Source organism: Centroberyx gerrardi, chromosome 21 (assembly GCF_048128805.1).
Source record: "Centroberyx gerrardi isolate f3 chromosome 21, fCenGer3.hap1.cur.20231027, whole genome shotgun sequence".
NCBI classification, from domain to species: domain Eukaryota; kingdom Metazoa; phylum Chordata; class Actinopteri; order Beryciformes; family Berycidae; genus Centroberyx; species Centroberyx gerrardi.
The window spans coordinates 14,072,228-14,095,997 of NC_136017.1; the positions used below are offsets into that span (position 1 = coordinate 14,072,228).

Here is a 23,770-nt window from a genome sequence, read left to right on the forward strand (position 1 = left end):
AGTCCCCTCTAATGGCAGGACGCACAGAGTTGGAGCTCCCTCTAGGGGTGAGAGCAGACACACACTGTAGCTGGCTGGCCTCCATCCCAGTCACTTCACAGCAAGTCAGCTCTTTTGAAAATTCAATTCTGACCTAAACAGCTTTTTTTTTTACTACCAAATAAATAAGGATATGCCTTTAAATATTGAATTGCTGTGTCTAATAGGCCTAACTGTTAAAATAATATCACCCAATCCCTGGGGAGCTGACAAATCACTGATCTTAAAAGGGGAATACCACCCAAAATAAAAATCCACCTTACTCTTTTGACCTAGGCCATTACAATTAGCATTTATGAACATGAATATCTCTCCTAAAACCAGAATCAAGACTCCAGTCTGTCACGTCATATCAGAGGAATAGAATGGGAATAACTTCATTGCATTTATGGCATTTCTTTGCATTTAAATCACAAAGGTGCAAATGTATTTAAGTATCAAGCAGAGATCAAGTCGGACACTGCTGTTTGAATCATAATACAATTTAATAGCAACAAGCATTGCCTGCTGCTCAATGACATTGCAGTCACCCATCGATTGTAAGATACACTACAGTATAAAAAGCTGAATTATAATGTTTAATTGCATACGGTTGTCAGTAATACATTGTAGCTTGTTTGAATATAGCTGTGCTTATATATAGATCTGTGTGGGTGCAGGGATAATGAATTTCCAGTCGCATCGGTAATTTTGAGTGGGTGGTAGGGTGGCTTATAGGTGGGTGAGAGAGGGACCATTTTTATTTTGCATAAGTGGGAGGGAAACCAATTTTTGAGTCTCACGCGGGTGAGCAGGGCGGGTATCTCGCGTATTTTATAGTCCTGTGTGGGTGTGTGCGTAGCCACTATGCAGGTTTTTATGTGTTGGTATGTGTGTGTAAGGAGGGTAGTTTAGTAGGGTAGTGTGTGTGTGTGTGTGTGTTTATGTGAGAGGGAGCATAGCTTATTCACAGTCCTCTCCGGGTGATGGGGGAGTTCTGTCCATGGCCCTCAGTTGCTTCAGTTCGGCCATCACTCTTTTTCCCATCTGGTTAACCTCAGACCTGTAGGTCGCCTCCATCTGACACTCCCTCTGCTGCCTGTGGAGGACAGATTTCAGCTTGACCCATACACATATATAGGAATAAAAAAACGACATTAAAAAGGTGGGGAAAGGTGGTTGTGATGATCATAAGGCATCACAAACAAAAATCAATTGTACTTTCAGAAAAAAGCATTAATTGAGGCTTTTTTCCTTAAAAGACGTCTAGCGACTGATAATGTAATAACTGACAGACAATATAATAACTCGAAATGTCCAAAATGTAACAAAATGTCCCTTTAAATTAGTTGAAAACATACAAAAACCTGTTAATAAACTCCCACATAATGTAATAAAATCACATTACTACATCTAAATGATGATGTAATAATAGTGACAAATAATGCAACAATTCCTAAGGATAAAGAGAATGTGATAACTTTGGTTGTTGTAATGCAATAGTATTGCATTATCCAGGAATTTATTACATTAACATTAACAACAAAACAAAAAAGGACAAAGTTGAAAAAAACACAAACACCAATACATTCATTGCCCATTCTGAACAGCACATGCATGTATGTCTGTATGTATGTATGTGCATGTGTATGTGTGTGTACGTGTGTATGTGTGTGTGTGTGTGTCTCCATTTGAACATTCATGTTATGTATTGTATCAGAGGGAATCTTTATGCAAAGTAAGCATTTCATTGTGCCTTGTTACACACAACAGTAAACTTGAACTCTTTACTCTCTACTCGATAGTGAATCTATTAGTAAACCTTGTCTTAGAAACATGCAAATTAAATTATCATGCTGCTAGTGTTCTACTATATTGCCTTGCTGAAATAACCTAACCCCCCCCCGAACCCAATTACTTTGCATCGAAATCCGGAAGGGCACAGCTTCATTCTCAACGTTAATTGAGTCCCTATTTAAATTTGTTCTTGTTGTTGTTGTTGTTGTTGTTGTTGTTGTTGTTGTTGTTGTGCTCTCACCTGGCGGTCATTCCTGTGTTGAGGTTGCTGTTGGAGAGAAGGGCTTCCCCAGAAAGGAATTCTGCTCTGATCATCTCTGGTGTCAGTTGGACTCCTGACTCTTCAGACCTGCACACACACACACACACACAGAGCACGAGGGCAGTGACCTTTAAACCTAAATACAAGAGGCACTTGAACTGCTGAAGGTACCGCCATAATCACCATGTTATATTAAACATAACCAGTTATACTAATGAGGTCATTCATTAAGCTAATAAATGCATTCATTAGAAAACATTTCTATGTCAACATACCTGTCTATACAAAACACATGGCTGGTATTAATATGAACTCTGTATCTTATAGCATTAAGGATTTATCGTAGTTTCTCATTAATATGCTAATTTATGCAGCAAAGTGCTCCAAACTCTAATCAGATCATCTACTCTATAGGGGGAACCTGTGGTGCAAGAATGAAGTTTCTATCATGAATTGTTCTTGAGTTATTGCGTTCACAAGAATGTGTTACACACCACACACCATGGTGGCGGGACATAAAAACCCCAAAAGCTTCTAAAACAAAGATACTGTGTGAATGAATATGTGCTTACGGTTTGTCCACAAGTCCTGCCAGATCATCAGGAAGGCTGGCGAGAGGAGGAGGAGCCGTGAGTGGAAGTATATCCGCGCTGTAGTCCACAGACCTAGGAGACACATACACACACACTGCTTTGTGCCCCGCAGAACCAGACCAAACATTACCGAATAGAGATAATGGTCGGATCTCTCATCCATCTTGGTTGGATGGAAGGATTGCCGAGGGTTGTTTGAAATTTCGGTTTGAACAGGGATGATAGAAGTGCTCCTGAGTAAAAGTTGACACCACTTAAGGGCAAACTAGGCCTGGGTAGAATTAAAACACTGCCAAGCAGAAGGTTTGCAATTCATGCGGGATGCTATATGAACTCAGGACATGAATTTCAGGTTTTTTGAGCTATAGAATAGTATACTACATAATAGGAGTCAATAAATAACGCTAAATGAGCCTGTGATCACTGCATTTGGTCACAATATTCCTCTATAATATAGATAGAAAACTGTCTTTATACCTGCGAGCGTTCTAGACTCGTTCATTGTTACCATTTTACAGCTTGTTGGGAGCTGAGACATGACACAGTCCTTTCTTTCTCTCACACATACATAATTAAACACGCGCTTCTCTCCCTCTCTCGCTGTCTAGCTCACACTCTCTTTCTCTGTTACAGCCACCTGAAATAAATCAGACTGTTTGCGTCTGCGAGACGACCAGACGCTGGCATTGTGGATGTTGGAGGGACTGTCTTGAATTTAAAAAAGAAGGAGGTGTCTACGATCTATCAGTGTGAGAAAGAGAAGAGAAGAGAAAGACGGATGATGAAGCAGCGCAGGCAAAGTTGAGGAGAAACAGGAGCTGGACAGGAAGGTGAGGAGAGAGAGAGAGATGCGTCAAATCTCTCTGAGAACGCGAGAGTTGCTTGATTAACTTTGCCACTTTAACGCCGGGACTTAAATAGGCTTTTAAGAGGAAACCGCATCACGCGAGGCAAGCCGGTATTCTTTGTGACAGGGTGAAGCGTTCAGCGCGCCGCAAATAGACCAGGATAGCCGCACGCTGTGTTCACCGATACAGTACATCAAAATATAATAATTTATTCAATGTCCATTTAGGCTACACATTGAATAAGTCATTATTTCTCTGTATAAGTGAAGGCAGCATGGAGGTCTCTTCTCCTCCATATGGCCTAGATACAGTGTGCACGCACAGAAAGCATTTAGCTGGTGTGATGTAGTGCTACAGCACTGTGGGTACACACTGGAACTCTTTCATGACCTTAAAAAGGGCTGTAGACTGGAACATTTCTACCTCCCAGACCCTTCCCTTTTCATATTATATTCACTGCAAAAAATATACATCCTAATGAGTCATTTAATTTAATTCTGGGTCTTAAAATTGTACTTTTTCTCAAAACAAATTGGAACAAATCTGCCAATGGGGTGAGAAAATATCACTTTCCAATGCACTTTCGAAAGCATTGTCCCGTTTTGGGAATTTTCGTGAAACAAGAGACAATGAAATACCTTAGATACCTTGAAATGAGGCAGATCACTCCACTACTACAAGAAAAATACTGAAAACATCGATTTTTTGCATCATTATGGCGAATATGGTGAATTCCAGGTCTCAAAACCTTAAGGAGAAACATAATCTTGACGATCAAGATTTTGTTTAGGGATTTACAAAGGAAAGAGGAGCTGAGATGATCAAGGTTATAACCTCTACAACCACTGCACACAAAGAGAACAGACCTACAGCAATCTTGGATCTTTCTCAAGATCTAATGGGATGCAGAGTAAACTCAACTCTCTACATAAAAGCTAACTGGGAATCAGAAACAGATACCACTTATATCCACCAACTCCACCAACAAAAAGGAGTTGTACTGGAAAAGTAGACAATTGTACATACAGCAACCTGGCAGTTGTTTGCGGTTATCTGGACACTTGGACAGGATGTGGGCTGTATACACATATTTTGGAACGGTCTGAAGACGTATGCTTTGTGACAACAATGTCTGTAAGGTGCTGAATGGAGTCCCAGGTTATGAAATAGGGGGGATACATATCTTGTCAAGGTATTACTTGAAGAGTAAGAAGAAGGAAATGATGGGAAAATGGTATCAAATGGATTCCCCTACTGAGGAATGAAAGATGGCTAGATAGCTGTATGCTATATGCTATATGTAATTTACATAGATCTATATGCTATAGAGAATTATATATCTAAATGTGTTAGAGCCAACAAAGATGTCTGATTTACAATATAACTATATACTGTAGAAATGCAATAAAGTGTAATAATAAAAACACTAATGAGACAAGTAATACTGTTGCTACTATGATTACTACTACCACTACTAACCGCCACTACTACTAAGAAAAATAATATAATACTATTATTAAGATCTAATCATATATATTGAGCCTGTGTCTTATGAGCCTTTCCAATAAATCCTAACCAATAATGGACTTCAGCACCTCACAACATCACACAATCAGAGCTTGAAGTGTTGATCAATGTGTATTTCCCCTATTCCCTTTTCAAAATGAGATTTCATCTCTTGAGCCTGTGCCTCCATCACAGCCTTACTAGCAGATTAATAACATAGTGCAGTGTTTTCTCTACAGACATTCAGTAATGATGGTCCCACTGTGCAAGAAAAACTAATAATTTTAAAGATGCATCATCCAATCTTAGTGACCACAAATAATTACTAGATATAGGAACAACGTTTACAATTGATTGGCCCTTATATCATTCTATAACCACCCACATGGTAAATAGCTGATGTCTGAACCTTAAAACATTGTAGTGGTGTAGGATTATACACTGCAGTATTATGGCATCACAGCAGTGTCTGAGAAAAACAGAGACCTCCACCTCCCACATATTCTTACCAGAGGGTGTTGCTGCCCATGCATTCATAAGCAACATTGTTTACACTGTTCCATTCCTCCAGTATATCTCAGCTATATATCAAGAGGTCCAAGGTCAATGACTGTCTAACAGGATGTGCTTGTAAAAAATGTCAGAAATGTGCAGATTGCTACAGGGTAAATAGCTTCAGAACATATCAGTTATGTTACTTATCAGTTACTTATCAGTTGCTGATGTTACCCATCAGTGAGATACACACTCCACACCTGTCATTTTATATACCGCATGAAAAATGCTACTTTTAACCATGATGGTAGAAGCCGGGGCGGCAGTAGTGGTCTAATGGTTAGAAGAGAGGCTTGTGACCGGAGGGTGACCGGTTCAAATTCCTCGAGCGGCTGGGAAAATCTGGACGGGGGAATTGAAGGAGACCCACTCTCCCTTCTGTAAACAAGCACTATCAAGGTACTTGTTATCCCCGGCTGCTCCGGTTGGAGCTTCTCAGCGGCCAACTGCACAAGAACGGGGTTTTACTTGGGAACTTCCAGGTGAATATAACCTTCACTTTCAACTCCTGGGCGGTTGCAGTCAATAACAATGTGTTCTTTCTTATTCATCTTGCCTGGTTCAACAAAAATCGAAAAATGAAAAATGGCACTGGTACTGCTTGATAGTGTATGCAGTGGTGTAGTGGTAAATAAAAAGGTGGGTAAACTCTGACCTCTCGATAGTGATTATCATAAGACAAACAACCACCAATATAAACAAAAATCATTTATATTTTTAGCAAAGCATTCATTTATTTTTTCATTAAAAGACCCAATCCTCACATAACTTACATCAGGTTGATTCTACTAACTATGATGTATACTATGAATTTACGGCATAACAATTTATTGATCAATGTCAAAGGTGGGTAAACTATTTTAGGCGGTTGTATCCACTACATCCCTGACTATATGTGTATCTGTGTGTGTTTAGGTGTGAGAGTGTGTGTCAAAGGCCATTAACCTCACAGCTCTCATGATAAGGCAGCTCTGCTGGAGCGCAGCTATCACACACAAGCCTCAATTTGACTTAGCAGAGTACGGGTTCGAATCCCATTGTAGGTTTTGGCCTACCTGCGCGGGGCCCAGTCGCTGGTGAGAGTGGGTTGGTTGGACAGACAGTTCAAGGTGACCGAATCAAAATTCTTCCAGGTCATGACTCCTTTGATGACTTCCTGTTGTTGGTCGGGAAAAAAAGACGCCATATCCGCATCAGGAGTTGGTTTCGCAAAATTACCTTAGGATGAAGACCATCCTTGAGTTTTGACTTAAGGGGATAATTCATGTTTCAAAGATGCCTATCTGAATTAACACAAATTTCAAATTTTTAACGTAATCAATAACCAAAACACTGGAGCATGCGCTTTTTGGATAGACTGAAAGCTCTCTGTAGAAAAATACTCCCAAACTGGAAAGTCTCACAAACAAAATTACCTTGCGGTCCAGAAACTTCTTCTGAGTGTTTGGGGTCTTGATGCCATGCATGTTGCTTTCGGGGATGGTATACCTGCATAGAGAACACACTTTTATATTCCTACTGAGTATCTGGGTATGATTCACTGAACTGAACTGAGAGAGAATTTTACCCCAAATCAATGAGATTCTTTCCAAATCACCTGCAAACACTGACATTCTGAGGCATTTTACAGTAAGTAAAAAGTTTATATTTAGTGCTGTCAAACTTCATCACAGAACTTAAGAAAATCTTTTTTTTTTTACAAATCGTGTTTGTTCTTTACTGAGAAGTATCTACTTAATAAAAGGAAGTACAAGTTCTATTATTGTGAAAATGTAACTATTAATCTTCACACTGCATTTCACAGCTGCAAATTTTCATATAACTTCCATAGTCCTCTTCTCATAATCAGGAAGAACCAAATCACCATGAGTGTGCAATGGGATGTTATTTTTAAGAGTGATGATCAATGAAAATAGAGACCGTTGTTGTTACCTGGGCAGAGGGCAGAGGTGGAACTCCAAATCGCTCTCCAGATATTTAGGAGTTGGTTTGTAGGTCTGCAGACCTGGAGCTGGGTTCTAGAACACAGTGTGGTGGGAAAAACACAGAAACATGGGTTTAAAATACTAGTTTAATTATACTGTCACACTGAAATGCACTGTGTATTGTGGGGAAACAACATTTACTTTGGATAAATAAAGACAAAACAAAGGAAAAGCCTTACAAAGATCCTGAGTGGGTTTGCTGGAGCAGGTGTGAGCAGAGCTTCCGGGGCAGTGAAGGTCAGGCTGGCGGCCTCCTTCGCTTCCATCTCCTCCTCTTCTTCCTCACACTGCTTTTCCTCCCCAGCTTGGGGCCCCACCGATCCAGGAGACGGGGCTCGGATCACCTTGGGTAACAGCTCGTCCTGAAAGGGGACAACACAGTGAGATAAATAAAGAAAGAGATGGATGAATGGATGGGTATATAAATAGTAATGAATGAGCGAACAAATAATGCAAAGTAGGGAGTGTAAGGGGGAGCTCCCCTTGCTTTTTCAATGAGCTTGAACTCTTCAACAAAGACGAGAAGAATGAGAAATTAAAGATAAATTAGATAAATTCTTAAATCCAGATGGGCTAAGTTGGTAAAGAAATAAGTAGCCTTTGGTTTTTACCTTGATTTTGCTGTCTGATTTAATGGGACTTTATCCCAGGCATCAAGGCAATAAAAACCAGAATATTTGAAAGTGTATGTAGACTTTCCATATCCACTGTATGTGGTTGAGAAATTGACAGCTAAGGAATGAATGAATGAGTGAATGAATGAATGAATGAATGAATGAATAACTGACTATAATGTTGGCTAAATCTGTATTCTATTGGTGCTGTGTGGTTACCGGTGCTCCAGTGCGAAGCGGTCTGGCCAAGGTAGTGGGGATATAGGTGTTAAATGCCTCCCAGGCCGACACAGGCTGGTAGCCCATCAGCTTATAGTGCTGGGGAACCTAGAGTACCAATACAATAACAATACATGATAGGGTTATAATGGTAATAGTAAGATATAACAATAACATGAGCAGGGCACAGAGGAAGCTCATTTATCCACCTAGAAGCCAATCAGAAATGCAGTGACATACATTGAAATACGAGAGCACAACTTGTTCAAAACAAAACACAAAAATACAATACATACATTGTTACATTCTCTACTCATTATGCCCGTTATGTAGACCAGCTGATTTATAAGTCTCATGTTCGGTCGGCCAGGTGCTGCTGTAAGTACGTACTTGGAGCTTGAAGAAGGGAATATGTGTTTTCACAGTCACATCAATTGGCTCCACAGGCACTGCGGCCAAATTACTAGGAACCTAGAAAGATCAAAGAGACAAATGGCGTTATTTGTTCACTCGCACACCTCTATTGACAGAGATACAAGGGCTCTTTAGAAGGCCTTTCTTCTGGAGGGGCATCAGGAAAATGAAAGACATTTAATCAAAGCACTGGAAACTGAGCACCCTCTTTGATTCCACTGTTACATCAAAGACTTCTTTTGAGGGAAATTATGAATGAGAATTTTTCCATGTGCAGGTCAATAAGCAGCACTCCCCTTTTCAATGGTTTAATGGTCTAATCTATTTCGGCCTCCATTTAGGTAGTTTGGGGTTTGAATTCAATAGGCTTTAATAAGACAAATTGGTTTGCAAGGAAAAGCTCAGTAAACTTTTTCTCTCACAGGCTGCTAATTACATGTAATTACCATTAATGGGTAGGTACAATTCAAGATCCTCCAATGGAACTAGCAACCTACAATCTGCAGCAGGCTGTAATCATAAGGATTACCTTAATTAATGTCTCCCTTATTTTTAAAGTGCGGTGTTTGCAGGTGTGCGGTGTACCCACCAGTTGGTCGGCTTCGTCAGAAAAAGTGGGAAAAGAGAATGGAAGAACTTTGTCCGGCGAGATCTTCAGACCGCCCGACTTCCCTTCCTCCTCCACTGACAAAGAGGAAAACATCGAATAAAAAATGCAAAGGTGAGAAAACATAATGTGAAAAGTGAAGTCAAACAGAACAGCAATTTTAGGGGTCAGTGAGCAAATGTTGCCGTATTCAAACGTATGATTACATGCACACACAGCACCATAAATAGGCCTAAGCCCGGGGCATGCATGTATGTTCTGGGAACCTCATAATAACCTGAGGGGATTTCATTTGAATTTTACCTCTAGGAATTCATTTAAATATGCTTTACTGACATGATGTGAGGAGAGTATTTCTGAGTCCTGAGATCATAAGAGAGTCAAAACCTTTCTGTGCCGTGGGCGGGTTCTTCATACCGTCTGCCAGTTTCTTCAAACAGGCCAGTCTCCGGTTCATGCGACAGCGGATGACAACCTGGAAGGGACAGAAGCGTGTGGTACCGTACTGTTTTACCTTTATTGTTGATTCACAACCACCCACTGTAGCCTTGGAAGTGATGTCAGCAAGAAATACTATACTACATCTACTTTTTGAAGTATTCTTTTTTAGCAGGCAAAACAAAACCAAGTCATGCTTGCAGGAAGTACTATATAGACACAAATTTGTAACTCCCACACAGTAAGTCTTTGTTATTCCCGTGTACATGCTTAGAGAGTTGTACAATGCTCATATTTTAGTAGCGTACGCTCCTAAAGATAAATACTGGCTACCTAGATGTTGAACCCTTGCCAGTCTGACTATCTAGATAAGCTTTCAGAAACCTTCAAAGCAACTGAAGACATTCTACATAACATTAAGGTTACGTAACAATGGGAAAAACATATTTGAAAGCCCATTTGGGTGTTTACTACATGGACTTTTGGAAATTTTTTGCTACTCTCTTAGTATTGTGAAACAAGAAGAAGACAGTAACACGTGTTTGTCAGTCAAAAATAGCTGCATCCATACTTGAACACCAACCCATAAGGTAGCCAACTTAGTGCTCAGCAATAGTGAGACTGCCACCTAATCATGCCTCTGTAAAAAAGTGTGCTATCTCTATGGGGTTGAACAGTGGCTATTCTTTCTCTAGTGTAAGGTTTGTGCTCCATCCATTACAAAAACTCTGGCATGCTGACTGTGATTAGCTGTTAAAGTATGACAAACAGAAATTTCTCATTGACATGCTGCTATCAAATCAATAGCAAGGACGCATTCTAATGTTAAGCAAAAAAATCTGGTTATGACAGCAGCCATAATTATCTCATCTGAGTTGTCATTTTGGACAAAATGGGAGTTTTTGGACCAGAATGGCCGTGCATCTCTTTCTCTGGTTGACTGCTTCAAAAAATAACAGTGAAGAAAAAATAAAAAATGGTCCCTTTAACTCCATGTCAGTAACATTGCCAGTGTTAGGGGTTAGATTCCCACTATAGGGCCACCCATACATGCCCGGATCATGCCACCTATGGATGGGAAGCACTTTCTATTAAATTTATGAATGAATGATTTGTGAAACTGATTTTATAATATAGCCTTAGCTGCATGTAGTCTCAACCATTTCCTTCTCCATCTCATGTTTATTCCATATTCCATTTATGAATGCAAGTAATTTACCCATGTAATTAGACTCTTGGTCAGCATGCGGGCTGAATTAAGGCAGCAGGACCGCCAGAATGGTCTCTGCCCAAACTCTCCCTCCACTAATGTATATTGGGGCCCTGCATGTTTCTGGGCCTAGAATCCTTTTCATTTAAAATCGAGCCAGCATGGACACATATTCCAACTGACATTAATGAGATATTGCAAATTCATCTACATGCAAACGCTGTACTGCCAATCTTCTGGTGCCCTGGCTTGCACCCGTACTGAAAATGTATGCACTCATTACATAGAGGTTGCACAACATAGCCCCAACGGTCAATGTCAAAATTATTTTGACAATGATATATTTAAAGAAAATCTCACAAATTGTACTGTTAAATTGCTATTTTAAAAAAAACTCTCCTTAGGTCTTATTCTATTTATTTTCCCAGCATAGAAATATTGAAGTGCTCTAACCCTTGACCCTGACCTGCACGCTTTTATTTTTGGCTGCTTGTCATTATTGGTGGTCTAGCAACTGAAGCTTGTTCTGCTGTTGCACTCTTTGGAAGTCGCTCTGGATAAGAGCGTGAGCTAAATGTCTAAAATGTCTAAAATTTGAAATGTTTACCAGTTTACACCCTATTTGGATAGCATCTCTACAGACTGTAACCCTAACCCTGACCTTAGCCTAAACCTAAACCTAAACCTAAACCCTAACCTGACCCAATTTCTACCATTAACCCCAACTCTAAGATTAACCCTAGCCCAGACACAATATCTATGGACTACTTTTTACGAGTATCACATGAAACTCAGTAGACTTTTTAGTGACACATTATAGTCACTTGATAGGAAGTTGAGTATCAACATTGGACTATCCAAATAAAGTGTGACCTATTTACTGTAGTACACTACACTAAGGCTCAAAGTCAGCTAACTGCCTTCACTGGACTGCACCCAGCAAAATAGTCCATACCGTAAAGAGTATGACTTATACGTTTAGTGAGGGGAATTTACACGTGGCTGCACTGAACGGACTGAGCTGGAGGGACACTAGCCCAGTTCTACTGAGGAGATGGGGGGGGGGGAGAGTGTGTGTGATGTGTTTGTACATCTAAGCAAATGCTCATGCATGTGTGCATTGGTACATGTGCCTCGGTGAGTTTACATGGACGTGTGTACCTTGCGTGCAGCCTGCTGGCACAGTCTGAGGGCTCTGCGCCTCAGCTCCAGCTGAAAACTGGAGTGAAGCTGAAAGGACGGGCTTCCCTCTGGGGCCTGGAAGAGGTTAAACAGACACTCATTGCTTACTTGTGCTCATTTGGCATCCCTGATTAATTTATATTGAGTGCATATGAAGAGGGCCGCCAAGTGAAGTTCAAATGTAGGTTCTGGAGGTCAGCTTAGAGTATTCAAATGGCATTGGATGAGAGGATAGTGAAAGTGAGTGTTAGATTGAGTTGAATTGTAGGGTAGTTTGACCAGTTTGATGTCAACTCAAGGCCATCAAGAGTGAGGTTATGTAGTGCAAAATTCTATCAGTGGTGTCTGAGATATTGACACCACGATGACAGCTAAGAATAGCCACATCCATTCAAGTGAATATAGATATGTTGGACAGCAACCTTTTGAAAATAACTTACATAAACCGTTCTGTATTCATGGGGGAAGACCTTGTGTTTCACGTTATCAGAGAAGCATGCTGCGTGAAATGTGAAAGTTTTGAATCTAGCTGGGAAATTATTCTCAACACACACAAACACACAAAACACCACTGTTTGGAAACTTGATGTTTACCTGTCTCGCTTCACAAAGCACCCGCCTGGTGGAAAGTTTAGGTGGTCCGGTGGCAAAGTCCTCCTCCTGCCTGACTGCTCCCTTCTTAACCTAGACCAACAACAAGAGCAGATAGCGCAGAATAAGAGGAATATCATTGTACATGGAATAATTGCTGCAAGGTAACCCATAGGCATTACTAATAGAAGAGACATAGCATGTTCCATAGCATGTTGAATTTGTGATTTGTTATATATGACTAAGAAGAAGAATATTGCAAATTCTAAATTGATAGTTTTGACTTATTATCATTGCACTGACAAGGCAAAAAAAAGACAGAAAACTTACACTGTTTTTAGATTTTGGGCACAGACACACTCACTGATCTAAATGCTAACATGGCTCAGCTGTCAAGCCTCAGTCATGTTTGGGCTCATTTTTTGAGTATCTCCAACTGATGTGGATAAAGGGATAATGAACCAAAGCTAATTATTTTTGGTGCCGACTCATCATCACAGTGCAATATAGATTTGATACCACATTCATTTTGAGACATTAGTACAACTACTGTAAACAAATGAGACCATCACAGAGAAGATTGGCAGCCTCCACTGGCGTCTACACTGCTTAAGGTCTAACTTAAGGTCACTGTCCCAATAGTTATGCGAGTGACTGTACCAAGATAGTATATATGGGTGATGAAATGGCACATCACATAACTGTAAACCATATGACTGTGATGCAAACAGAAGTTGGGTTATTTAAGCTCTGGCCTGGATTCAACATTCCAAACACGATACAAGAAGATAAACCAAAATAATTGCTCTCCCCTACCATAAAAACAACAAGAGTTCCCATAAAATATCACATTGTGGTGATATGAGCCTGTAAACGGACAATGTAGGGAAGAGAATCAGTGTGTGTGTGTGTGCATGCATTATAAACAGTGAAATTGGAGAGGAGATGGGGGAGGAAGTACTGTTAAGTGTCTGTGAGAGTTCTGTCAACTATTCAACTAACTTTTCTAAGGAAACACACACACACACACACCAACACACACACACACACACACACAGACACTCATATTTCACTACTGATGCTATTCTGGCTGAGGTTGCATATTTCCTTGGTGGGTCTCAATAAAATCAATCATATAGACAACTAGATTTTTTTATAGGATGCATTGAAAATCACAGTGTGGATCCAATCCTGCTGCAACTGAATCCGGTTACAACATCGGTATGCATTCAATGTCTCAGAGTGAGAACGCTGGTCCAGCATAAGTGATCAGTCATCACTCATCCAGCAAATGTCATGTTTAATCAAATGGCAAAACTGACCTAAAAGCCTCTCATGAAATGGTCTAGTGCAACAAAGCCGGAATAATCTATTCTGTTATGAACATTTATGAGGGTGGTCCGGTCAAACCTCCATCTGAATTTTGAATATCTTCAGGATGAAAAATGTGGATAAAGAGATTAAGTACCACTCCGTTGCACAGTCGTGTGCAGGAATTTATAAATATAAGCAACTTGAAGTGAAAAATCGTACCATATATTCATGCAGAGCCATCTCTCTCTCCTCCAATACCCGCCTCTTGCTTTCCTCTGACATGGCGTCCTTACCCAGGTGAACTTGCCTATATCGAAAAAAAAAAAAAGTTGTTATTTTGTTTTCTTTAAATCAAATAGGTTTAGCGCTGTAAGTAGGCCTTACAGTACATAAGGACAAAAGCAAATGCAACAGCAACAACAAAATCAATATGGGTAATTGAGGAATCCTGATGGGTAAAAATCTAACAACAAAATTCAAAAGGGAAGAATGAAAATGATTTGGATGGAACAGAAATGGATGGAAGTCATTTGAAGGAGAGCAATCTAAGGAACACATTTTTCGATGAAGGAAAACTGAAAACTTCATGCCATTCAAAGAGTGAAATTTCAGTATAACCTACCATCTGAGGTGGTTGGCTCTCTCTTCCTTGACATCCCGCTGAACCTTTTTCATAAAGAAGGCCTCCTTCATCTGTCTGTTCTGCAGATCCACCATACTGCTACAGGATATGGCTAAAGTAAAGGGGACAACAGCAAAATATTAGATACGAGGCAATAAAACACAGGGTTACAGATATGGGGGGTTGGTCAGGGAGGAGTAACAGCGGTTTGGAATAAATAGAAGATATGCAGGAGTTCACACACAGTTCATATATGTGACACTACAACAAGTGATGTATGGCATGTGATATGCACATGGGTCAGAGATGCAGGTCATCAATCTCCATGACAACTGGATGAGTGAAATCAATGGGTTGCTACCTTCCCTCAGGTCTTTAGAGCTGAGTTTATCGATGTCTTTGATCAGCATCTTGGCCACTCCAGCAGGGGTAGAGACATCCACCGCAGGCCTCAGACCAGGCTTCGCTCCAGCAGCCTGATCTCTCACAGTCTGGAGTCCACAGTTAGGGAAATAACAGGAACATTTTAAAACTGAGGATAAAACACACATCCAGTGCTTATTCTGTGTTTATTCAGCAGCGGTGCTCCACCGCCACAAGAAAATTACCAGCATTACTAGAGAAAATATGAACGTACAGTTGTGATGTCTACCATTAATGGCTTTATTATGATGATGAAGTAGCAATTGTTTTTAGCACTGCAACCTGCACAAGTTCCATAACTGGGATGAAAACAAGGGCAGATGTGGAACCAAAACTAAAACTGCTCCCAAATGAAATCAGGTTGTTTATGACTGTAAGTGTTTTAGTGAGGTAAAAAAATAAAAATAAAAAAGCCAAAAAAGCTGCATGAAATAAAAAATCATGTTGAAGGAAAATTAGGCACTCTTCTTCCTTTATCAAAAGTGAAATTGACTTAATTTAGGTGAGAGACTAATTGTGCCACTTAAAAAAATACATAAAAAATATTGATGAAGGAGGGAGAGAGCCTCTAATTACTATATTCAGCATGATTGTGTATTCAATAACCCCTCCACTGAGTACCCACTAACCACTATTTTATTACTTTTCAAATTAGGCTATTAGATACTCTGTGAAACATAACTATCTGTGATTGATCAGTCATGACTGACACAGTAACCCCTCAATTTGACCATTTGACAGTCAAGTAAATGAAAAAATAACTATAACCTAGAATTTTTGTCTGATGTATAGCATACTGAATAGGTTCTGCACGGAGGAAATTTGGGTAAATATAAATGCTCTATACGTAAAGCCACATACAGTACCTTAGATTTGTCAGTCTTCTTGGTTGACCTGTGCTTGGTCTTACTCAAGGGAGGCACTTGGAAGGCAGGTGACGGCCCTCTGTACTCTGCAGCCACCACTTCCCCGTGACCCCGCTCTCTTTCCAGCTGACTATGATTCAAAAACAATAAACACATCAGAGTAAAAGCTGCATTATGGAAATTGCACCCATTAATAACCCACCAAAATAGATTTACATACATCCATCACTATATAATACTAATTTGATTGCGACTGATTTCTGTGCCAAAAGAACAGCAGGTTGCACTGAAGTTGAGCAGTAAATACTACAGGTGTCAAAAATCAGCATGACGATGAACTCTATAGCAGTGTTTATTGTCTGTGTTTTGGGTTGTGGGTCATTTTGGTTCTGGATCAGTACTAGTTGCAGTCTAAGAATAGTTCTAATTGGATATTTATATCATAATATATGGACAGTTGGGGAGGTGGGGGGTGGCAGGTGGCAGGGAGGCTGAGCAATGAGCCCAGATAATGAATTTTCATTGTATTTACATTTTTCTGGCTGCCGGGGCAGTTTATCAGCTGTGGCTATATAAATGTAAAAAAAAACAAAAACACTCCACCTCCATATAAGTCCCGTATATACTCTATCCATCACTGCAGCCACTACTGCATCCTATTCTTTCTGCAGTGTTGGATAACAGACAATAATGTGGTAGCACAAAACTCATGTCTCTAAAACAGTTGCTTGCAAGACTGCTCTTTGCACCTTTTGACTGCTAGGAATTTGACTTTTCAAAACTTTTCAAAACAACGTCACTCATGGCATAAAAATATGGGACTTCTACGCTGGATACAGAAGTTGGACTAAACACATCCAAGCCATATATTTTCAGATTGTATGTGAACCAAATCTAAATAGCATTTTTGTATGTTTGCTAGCTTGTCATGACGGTAGCCAGCTGACATTTACATATTTAGCTGTCTCTTGACTCGTGACTTTCCACTTTATTCAGATACTGAGACTCAAGCCTTTGATGAATACTTTGACATTTTGAATTTTAGTCTGTTACTTTTCTTTATCAGGCTCATCACAGTACTGGGAAAATATTTCTGTACTGGCAACTCAAATAACAAAAAAACAGCATGCTAGTATTGCTAGCAAACTCATTCAAACCAATGAGTACTGATAAACATAAACTGCTTTCTTTCTAACATTCTTTAGAAGCAATCTCAAGGTTTCGTGAACGACAATGTCTTTTACCCCACAATATGACAAGTTAATTGTTTGGGTAAAGAAGTAAGTGTTTGGTAAAAAAAAATTTGGTGCCAAGCTATACCTTTAAAAGAATAAAGATTCAGCCCTCTTACAGTCACACAATCAGTCAGTGAAGGTTAGAAACTATGGGCAATGCAATACAGCAGCCAAGCCGCTCAGATATTAAGATTAACATCTGTTTGTATTAAAAATAGCCTATATCTATGTCAGATAAGTAGTGCAGCAGGGGACGCTCAGCAACATCCCAGTGTCAGGCATCGGTTCAAGCTGGAAAAACACTGGCCTGGCGCACATCTCTTCATCTTTCTCTTACACATATCTCATCTTTTTATTTGGTTCCACTGCAGGGAACAACAAACAGGGAGAGAGAATGTTTTATATGCTAAACATCCATCGGAAGGCTTATCCATCTTGATATCACTGCACCAGCTACCGAGCTATTTTCATGAATTATTAACTTCTGGCCGAGATAACACCAAGACAGTGGAGTGGATGGAGCCACTGCTGTGTGATGGATAGCACCCGCTTTCTCATGGGAACAGAATTAAACATTAGGTTTTATACTGGCTGAACAACAAGAGCCAACTTCTAATCAGTGCAGGGCCATTTTCACTACAGTGGGTGCATGTTTTCACCCCCGAATTAACCATCTAGTTAGTTAGTTAGTTTGCTAAACTGTATCAACCTGAGAGCCTGTTATCATTATCGAACAGTAAGAAGCTGTTATTATTCAGAGGGATTTCTTTGCTGCTCAGGAGGACTAATCCAGGAAAACAAGCTATTTATTAGCTCATCCAAGATTAAACTATAACCTGAGCACTAGGTGAGTTAGTTACATACAGTAGTAAGAGCAAGAGAGTGAGAGGTTTTCCATTCGAGAATAAGCGAGAGTTGCTCCCCTTACTCAAAATGCAGCATGCATTGCATTTTGGACTATTGAGGCTGGTGTAATTGGTATCTTTGCCACTTCTACAATGGATTTCTCCCTGTGTGATTGTTGAATGTCGGTGCAAAATGTTGAGTCTAGAAAGAAGCTCTGGCTCTTTGATTCTAAGCGACTGACACCAAAACCTGACGTTGGTGTACCGCTGATGTTTGATCATTTTTCCGCTATCAAACTTCATTGTAGCTGAGTTCATCCACGAACTGATAAAGTGTTCTTATTACCTGATGGCGAGGTGAGGGGCGGAGCTCCCAGTGATGGTGCAGAGGTAGGGTTTGGTGTTGAACTGAGAGATGACCAGCTGGATGGTGACCTGACAAGTCTCATACTGGAAGGGACTGAAGGTCACCGTGATCTCCACCTTACCATTGGCTGGTATCACACCTGGAACAGCAAAGATAAATGAATGGGAGTGTGTCAGTGTGTGTGTGTGTGTGTGTCTGCCTCTGGCTTGTGTAAACTATACAGCCAAAGATTGTGGTAACAGTGACGACAGATCCATCTCCTTGGTTGTGGACTGAATACTCTTGTTGTAATGACTTCAAATCCAATATAGGTGGGTGCAACCATATTAAGTACAACACTAGTTACATACTTGTGAGTCTAACTGTATGTCCTTTCAAATGACTGAATGTCCAAATACCTGACATCTGGTAGGCTAAGAAAGTGTTGATAATAATACGACCAAAAATATAATCCAGCGCTAAAATGTTTGGCCAAGATGATTTTAAGGCAGGCTATTTCTTATTTTCAATTTCTTGTCATTTCATATTCACTTGTATTTGCTTTTAAAACAAGTTTTTATAGTGCAGTGAATGATTTCTATAGGATTTGGGCACCTTTTTGAGAACTAAGGTCCTCAAAATTACCAGCGATTGTGTTAAAAGAAATGCCAGACTACAACAGAGAAAACCTGTAAAACAATATGAGATACAGGATTATTTTAGATTATTATAATGTCTCTCTTAGAAATGTCTGTTGCGGTACAACTGTCAATTGCTTTCAGACTGAATGCTTTTATATTGCTATACATATCTTGTATAGCGGCCAGTGTTTGTTGCGTTTGTGGAGTGGATTAAAAAGAAAAAAAGCATAATAAAACAAGTGCTTAAAATGAGAAACTCAAGTGTATCTCTTATTCACATTCCGGGGTTGTGCCAAGTTTAGCGCTGCAGCTGTCGATGGCATCCCGAGTGCCGGTTCCGGCGTGTGTTATGATGCTTCCCAGACGATGGATACTGCTTAGCGTCAGTCTGGGGAAAGCTGTGGAAAACTGGAGGCATCTCTCCAGCTCTACGGTGACTTATTTCGTACGCAACACGCGCCGGTCTGAAGTTCTGAGACAACACAGCTTACCTGTTCATCTGATGGGTTATGAGCTAAATCTGGCAGGCTGGCTGAGTAATATCAATGGAAAAACACAACTTTGTTTGTCTATTTCACCTTAAAGGCAGACCGTGACATTTTGAATTGTAGTCTGTTAGTTTTCTTTTTCAGACTCAGAGGAAATAGGGGGAAATATAGGGGAAAAAGTTTCTACTGTCATTTCAAATTACAAAAAAAAACAGCATTATAGCATTGTTAGCATTCCTCATTCAAAACGGTGGGTACTGAAACTGTTTCTGCCATTTCCCATAATGTGACAAAACGTTCACACACTCACACAATCAACCAATATGAGTTAGAAACCATATGCAATTCAATACCGAAGCCAAGTCAAATTCTGAATTTATCAATGAACCGTTTTTGATGTTGTGTAAAAGTGATTTCTTGGAGCGGCTCCTACCTGCAAGGGGCCGGATGGAGAAGGCCGTATGGGACTGGATAACGTACACCTGAAACTCAAAGTCAATGGGACAGCTGCAGCTCAGGGGAATGGCACGGCTGACACTGGGGAGACAAAAACATTTTTTTTTTTTTTAGGATCTGACACCATAGATGCTTGGTTGGACGTATGGACGGATACAGAAAGAGACAAGGCAAGCTCTCAAGCAGATATGTGGTCCGAAAAGCAGGAGGCGCCGGTCGCAGTTCTCCATACACACACACACACACACACACACACCTCTGTCCCAGTGGTATGGCTGGTAGGTCGATACGAGGAGGGATGTGCAGGTCATCGATGATGGGGTAAGCATGAACCGGCACTAACAGGTTCTCCTCTCCCTGAGAAGAGGGGTGAATGAGCAAAAGAGAGGGAAAAAGAGAGAGAGACGAAACAAAGAGATAACAGAGGTTTCCAAGTAAACATGGGGATACATCATCAAATATAAGTTAAAGCAGAATAATAGCTGGGCAATATAATGATCCACTTCAAAAACAGAGCCTGGGCTTCAAGGCAAAGTCTTAGACCGATGACCTTTTAAAATATTTATTTTCATACTTAGAAGAATCATTTCAATCTCCAGAAGAGCAGCAATGAAGATACCTCAAAGTAAATACACTAGTGTTTGCAAGTGTGTGTGTAAACAAAGGAAAATTTCTCTTGAGATGGGAAGTTGAGCCTGCTTGCCCAAGATTTGTATTTTTTTTTTGCCATCGCCCAAAAATAAAAGAGATAATGCTTGGTTTTCACTCTTTACTCGGCACTACTTTATCTTATAAGGTTATTTATTGTTGTTGTTTTGGACCTACCACCCCTTATATACTGGCTTATTCTACTGTTGCACTCATTGTAAGTCACTCTGAATAAGAGCTTTCAATAAATACCTAAAATGTAGATCTAAATGTGTAACAAACAGTAACTTGCAGTGCTAGCACACAGCAGCTGACTTCCAGCCAAACAGTGAAATAAAAACTCTGCTGGATCCCAAACCTTGCAGTGAACCCGAATGCAGTCGTAGAAGTAACGCCACTCGTCGGGACAGAACTGGACCTTCACTGTGTAGGCGAGGCCCGGGATGAGCCGACACTAGAGAGAAAACAGATGACAGAGCGAAGTGGAATCACAAGTGGGATCATAATGTTATATTCATGTCAGTAATCAGCCGTCGAAAAAAAAATACCTTTTTTGTATATGTGGTTTGGAAGTACTTGGTTTGGGTGGGGATGATATGAATATTCATGACTTCAGACGAGATGTTGATTAGTTTCTGAGGGAGAGGAGAGAATAGATGAATTCATTTCCAGCGTATTGGGCACAGTTGAGGAAATCCAAAGCATCTCCATATTCTCGTATGCTTACATGCCTACAGCTAGCTGGCTAGATGGGGTGAAGTCAGGTCCTATTCTGTTGAATCAAATAAAGCCTCCATAGAATCCAAATGAGATTAATTTATGATAGGATTACAATAATTTCAATAATTTATTGCAGCAGACCTATGGGCCTGTTTCTGGTGGGTCGTGATTTTGTTGAGCTCTGGCCCCAGGATAGGGCAAATGTATGGCTTAGGCTGAAAAAACATAACAAGAAGCCCTGGTTTAATGCATATGGAGGTAGAAGAAGATAGAAAAATACATGCTACCTGCTACCTGAACTGACTGAACCCAAGCTGAGCAGAACAACCCATGTCATATATAAAAATTCCATAATACAGACGGATGGATGATGTCTTCATGAACAGGACGGGCACAATTTAGCCTGTACTACTTTTCCAATTTCACCATTGTTTGGAAGACTTACTCGGTTCGAATTCACTTTCCCTACATTCACCATCCAACGCAGCCTGTGAATGGAAAATCGTAACCGCTAGTAGTAAAACCTCAACAGGATATTTAAACTGCAGCAGTATGTCGCTCACCAGGATCTTCAGGTAATCCTTCCCCAGCTCAAACCCACTGAAGTGCAGCACAGACGGCTCTGCTTGGATCAGGCTGTTGCTTCTCAGTTTGGCATAGATTTCTAGGAAGGAAAAACAAAAGACAGTGATTGAATATAACAAGCTGAGTTCGTTACCGAAAAGTAGGCTGATTCACATCTACATTGAGGTAGTAAACTGTATTCTTTATAGCCAATAAGTAAAAAATATATGGATGTCATAACAGTTATTATGAAGGCTGGGAGGTAATACAAATGATAACCAACCCCAAAATAAGAAGCCATGTAAACTGACAGCAGGTCTACTGTCAATGCATTGGTGAAATTCATAATGGAAACTTGATTTTTGCGACTAAAATAGGGACAATATCTCAATAAATAGCAAAATAAGTAAAATTAATAACATATTCATCAAACCTAACATGAATAGTGATGACAACAGTATCAGATATGTGGCCAATACCAAGTTAAAGTATGCTACTTTATCAGATAATTTCTCCAATACTACAATCCAATAACAAGCACACCATGTAATATGTCTGTAATCCCATTAAAGTGACTGGATTTTCTGCCTTTTTTCACACAAGGAAGGAAGTGTGAAAGATCACTCTAATGGAGAAAAATGAATAAGGCTATACCCCCATCATTTTTGACGAATGACAGCAAGCTGCCATGTGATACATTTTTGACCCAGTGGGGAAATTCAGCTGATGCCTTAGGTTTAATACTCTGAAGCAGTATCAGTGCATCCCTAGCAGAAGGTCACAGAGAACACGGCTGATATCTACTTGATTCCAGGAGGTGATTGGGGACGCTGGCTCTGCTCCTGCTCTCCTCCACCAGCTGGCCCAGAGGCAGAGGGGTCCTCCTCCTCCTGAGGGGCTCTGACAGGCTCTGCGGGGCAGAGAGGGCCACCTCCATCCCAGCTAGAGGTCAGCTGCGGCTCCCCCACAGAGAAATGACAGAGCGCTGGAGGAGAAGCAAGGGAGGAGGCAGTGTGTTGAGTCGTATTAGTCGTATTTGTGAGCTTTGGATTGCATAATGAGAAAACAAAAGTACAGTCATGGAATGAGAGCAGGTTACTTTTTGTGCAATTTGCATACAATTATTTTCTCAGTGATTAGTTACATGATGAATTTATTTCATACTGTTGATATGAAGAGTTACATACAAGAAGTATGCAATAAGTCTATCACATTCACTCTGCTTCAGCAACATCTGTTCTAACTAGATGCAAGTAACTGACAGGTACTTACGTTACTTTTCTGAGTTACAACAATGGCAGAGAAGATACGAAATGTTTGTACCTATCAGAGGTGAAGATAAAGTAATTTTACAACTAACAACACAAACTTTAACACTTTGAAAGTATCCTGTGACAGCGGTAATGCAGGCTAACGAAGACTCACAAAGATTAGCATTAGCGTCAAAGTGTAGTGAGAAAGCTAGCAACTCAGCTAATGTTAACTGGCTTAATTTATATAGAGGCTTACTTGACTTACTATGACTTATTGCGTTTTAGAAAAAAACGGTTGCATTTGTTTGCTTATATAAAATAGCCATATTTCCACCTACTTTCGTGCCTGAAACATTTCATTTACACACTTGTTCTTGTTGTTGCTGGAGAGGACCCCGCCATCAAACATTGTGGTTGCTATAGTGACGCAGGGGCTCAGAAAGGGCGGGTCAAACGTCAAGTGGGCGAAGACGATTGGTTGGCTAAAAGTTTCACAGAGCTACATCAAGC

At 40.3% G+C, this 23,770-nt stretch overlaps 1 protein-coding gene across 1 annotated transcript; it reads right to left on the reverse strand.

Moving 5' to 3' along the window:
• Positions 1-981: 981 nt before the first annotated feature.
• cfap221 (cilia and flagella associated protein 221) lies at positions 982-22,959 on the reverse strand. The gene is made up of 24 exons (XM_071902346.2): positions 22,812-22,959; positions 22,007-22,107; positions 21,272-21,358; positions 21,082-21,177; positions 20,332-20,432; positions 20,053-20,156; positions 18,491-18,650; positions 16,065-16,194; positions 15,137-15,266; positions 14,776-14,887; positions 14,373-14,460; positions 12,843-12,932; positions 12,228-12,323; positions 9,784-9,893; positions 9,401-9,470; positions 8,788-8,868; positions 8,398-8,505; positions 7,744-7,926; positions 7,512-7,597; positions 6,995-7,067; positions 6,635-6,735; positions 2,650-2,742; positions 2,057-2,164; positions 982-1,117 (listed from the first exon to the last, which is right to left on the reverse strand). Exons 1-24 carry the CDS (start codon positions 22,942-22,944, stop codon positions 982-984), a joined length of 2,577 nt encoding a protein of 858 aa, XP_071758447.2. The 5' UTR covers positions 22,945-22,959.
• Positions 22,960-23,770: the final 811 nt, after the last annotated feature.

Bases quoted from the DNA above. Each gene is read 5' to 3' on its own strand.
- cfap221 (XM_071902346.2), bottom strand. From the start codon at position 22,944: ATGGAGGTGGCCCTCTCTGCCCCGCAGAGCCTGTCAGAGCCCCTCAGG. The intron at 9,894-12,227 runs GTACACACGTCC...TGTCCCTTCCAG, and splicing joins GCCAGCAGGCTGCACGCAAG to GTTGTCATCCGCTGTCGCAT. The intron at 1,118-2,056 runs GTGAGAGCACAA...TGTCCTCCACAG, and splicing joins AACACAGGAATGACCGCCAG to GCAGCAGAGGGAGTGTCAGA.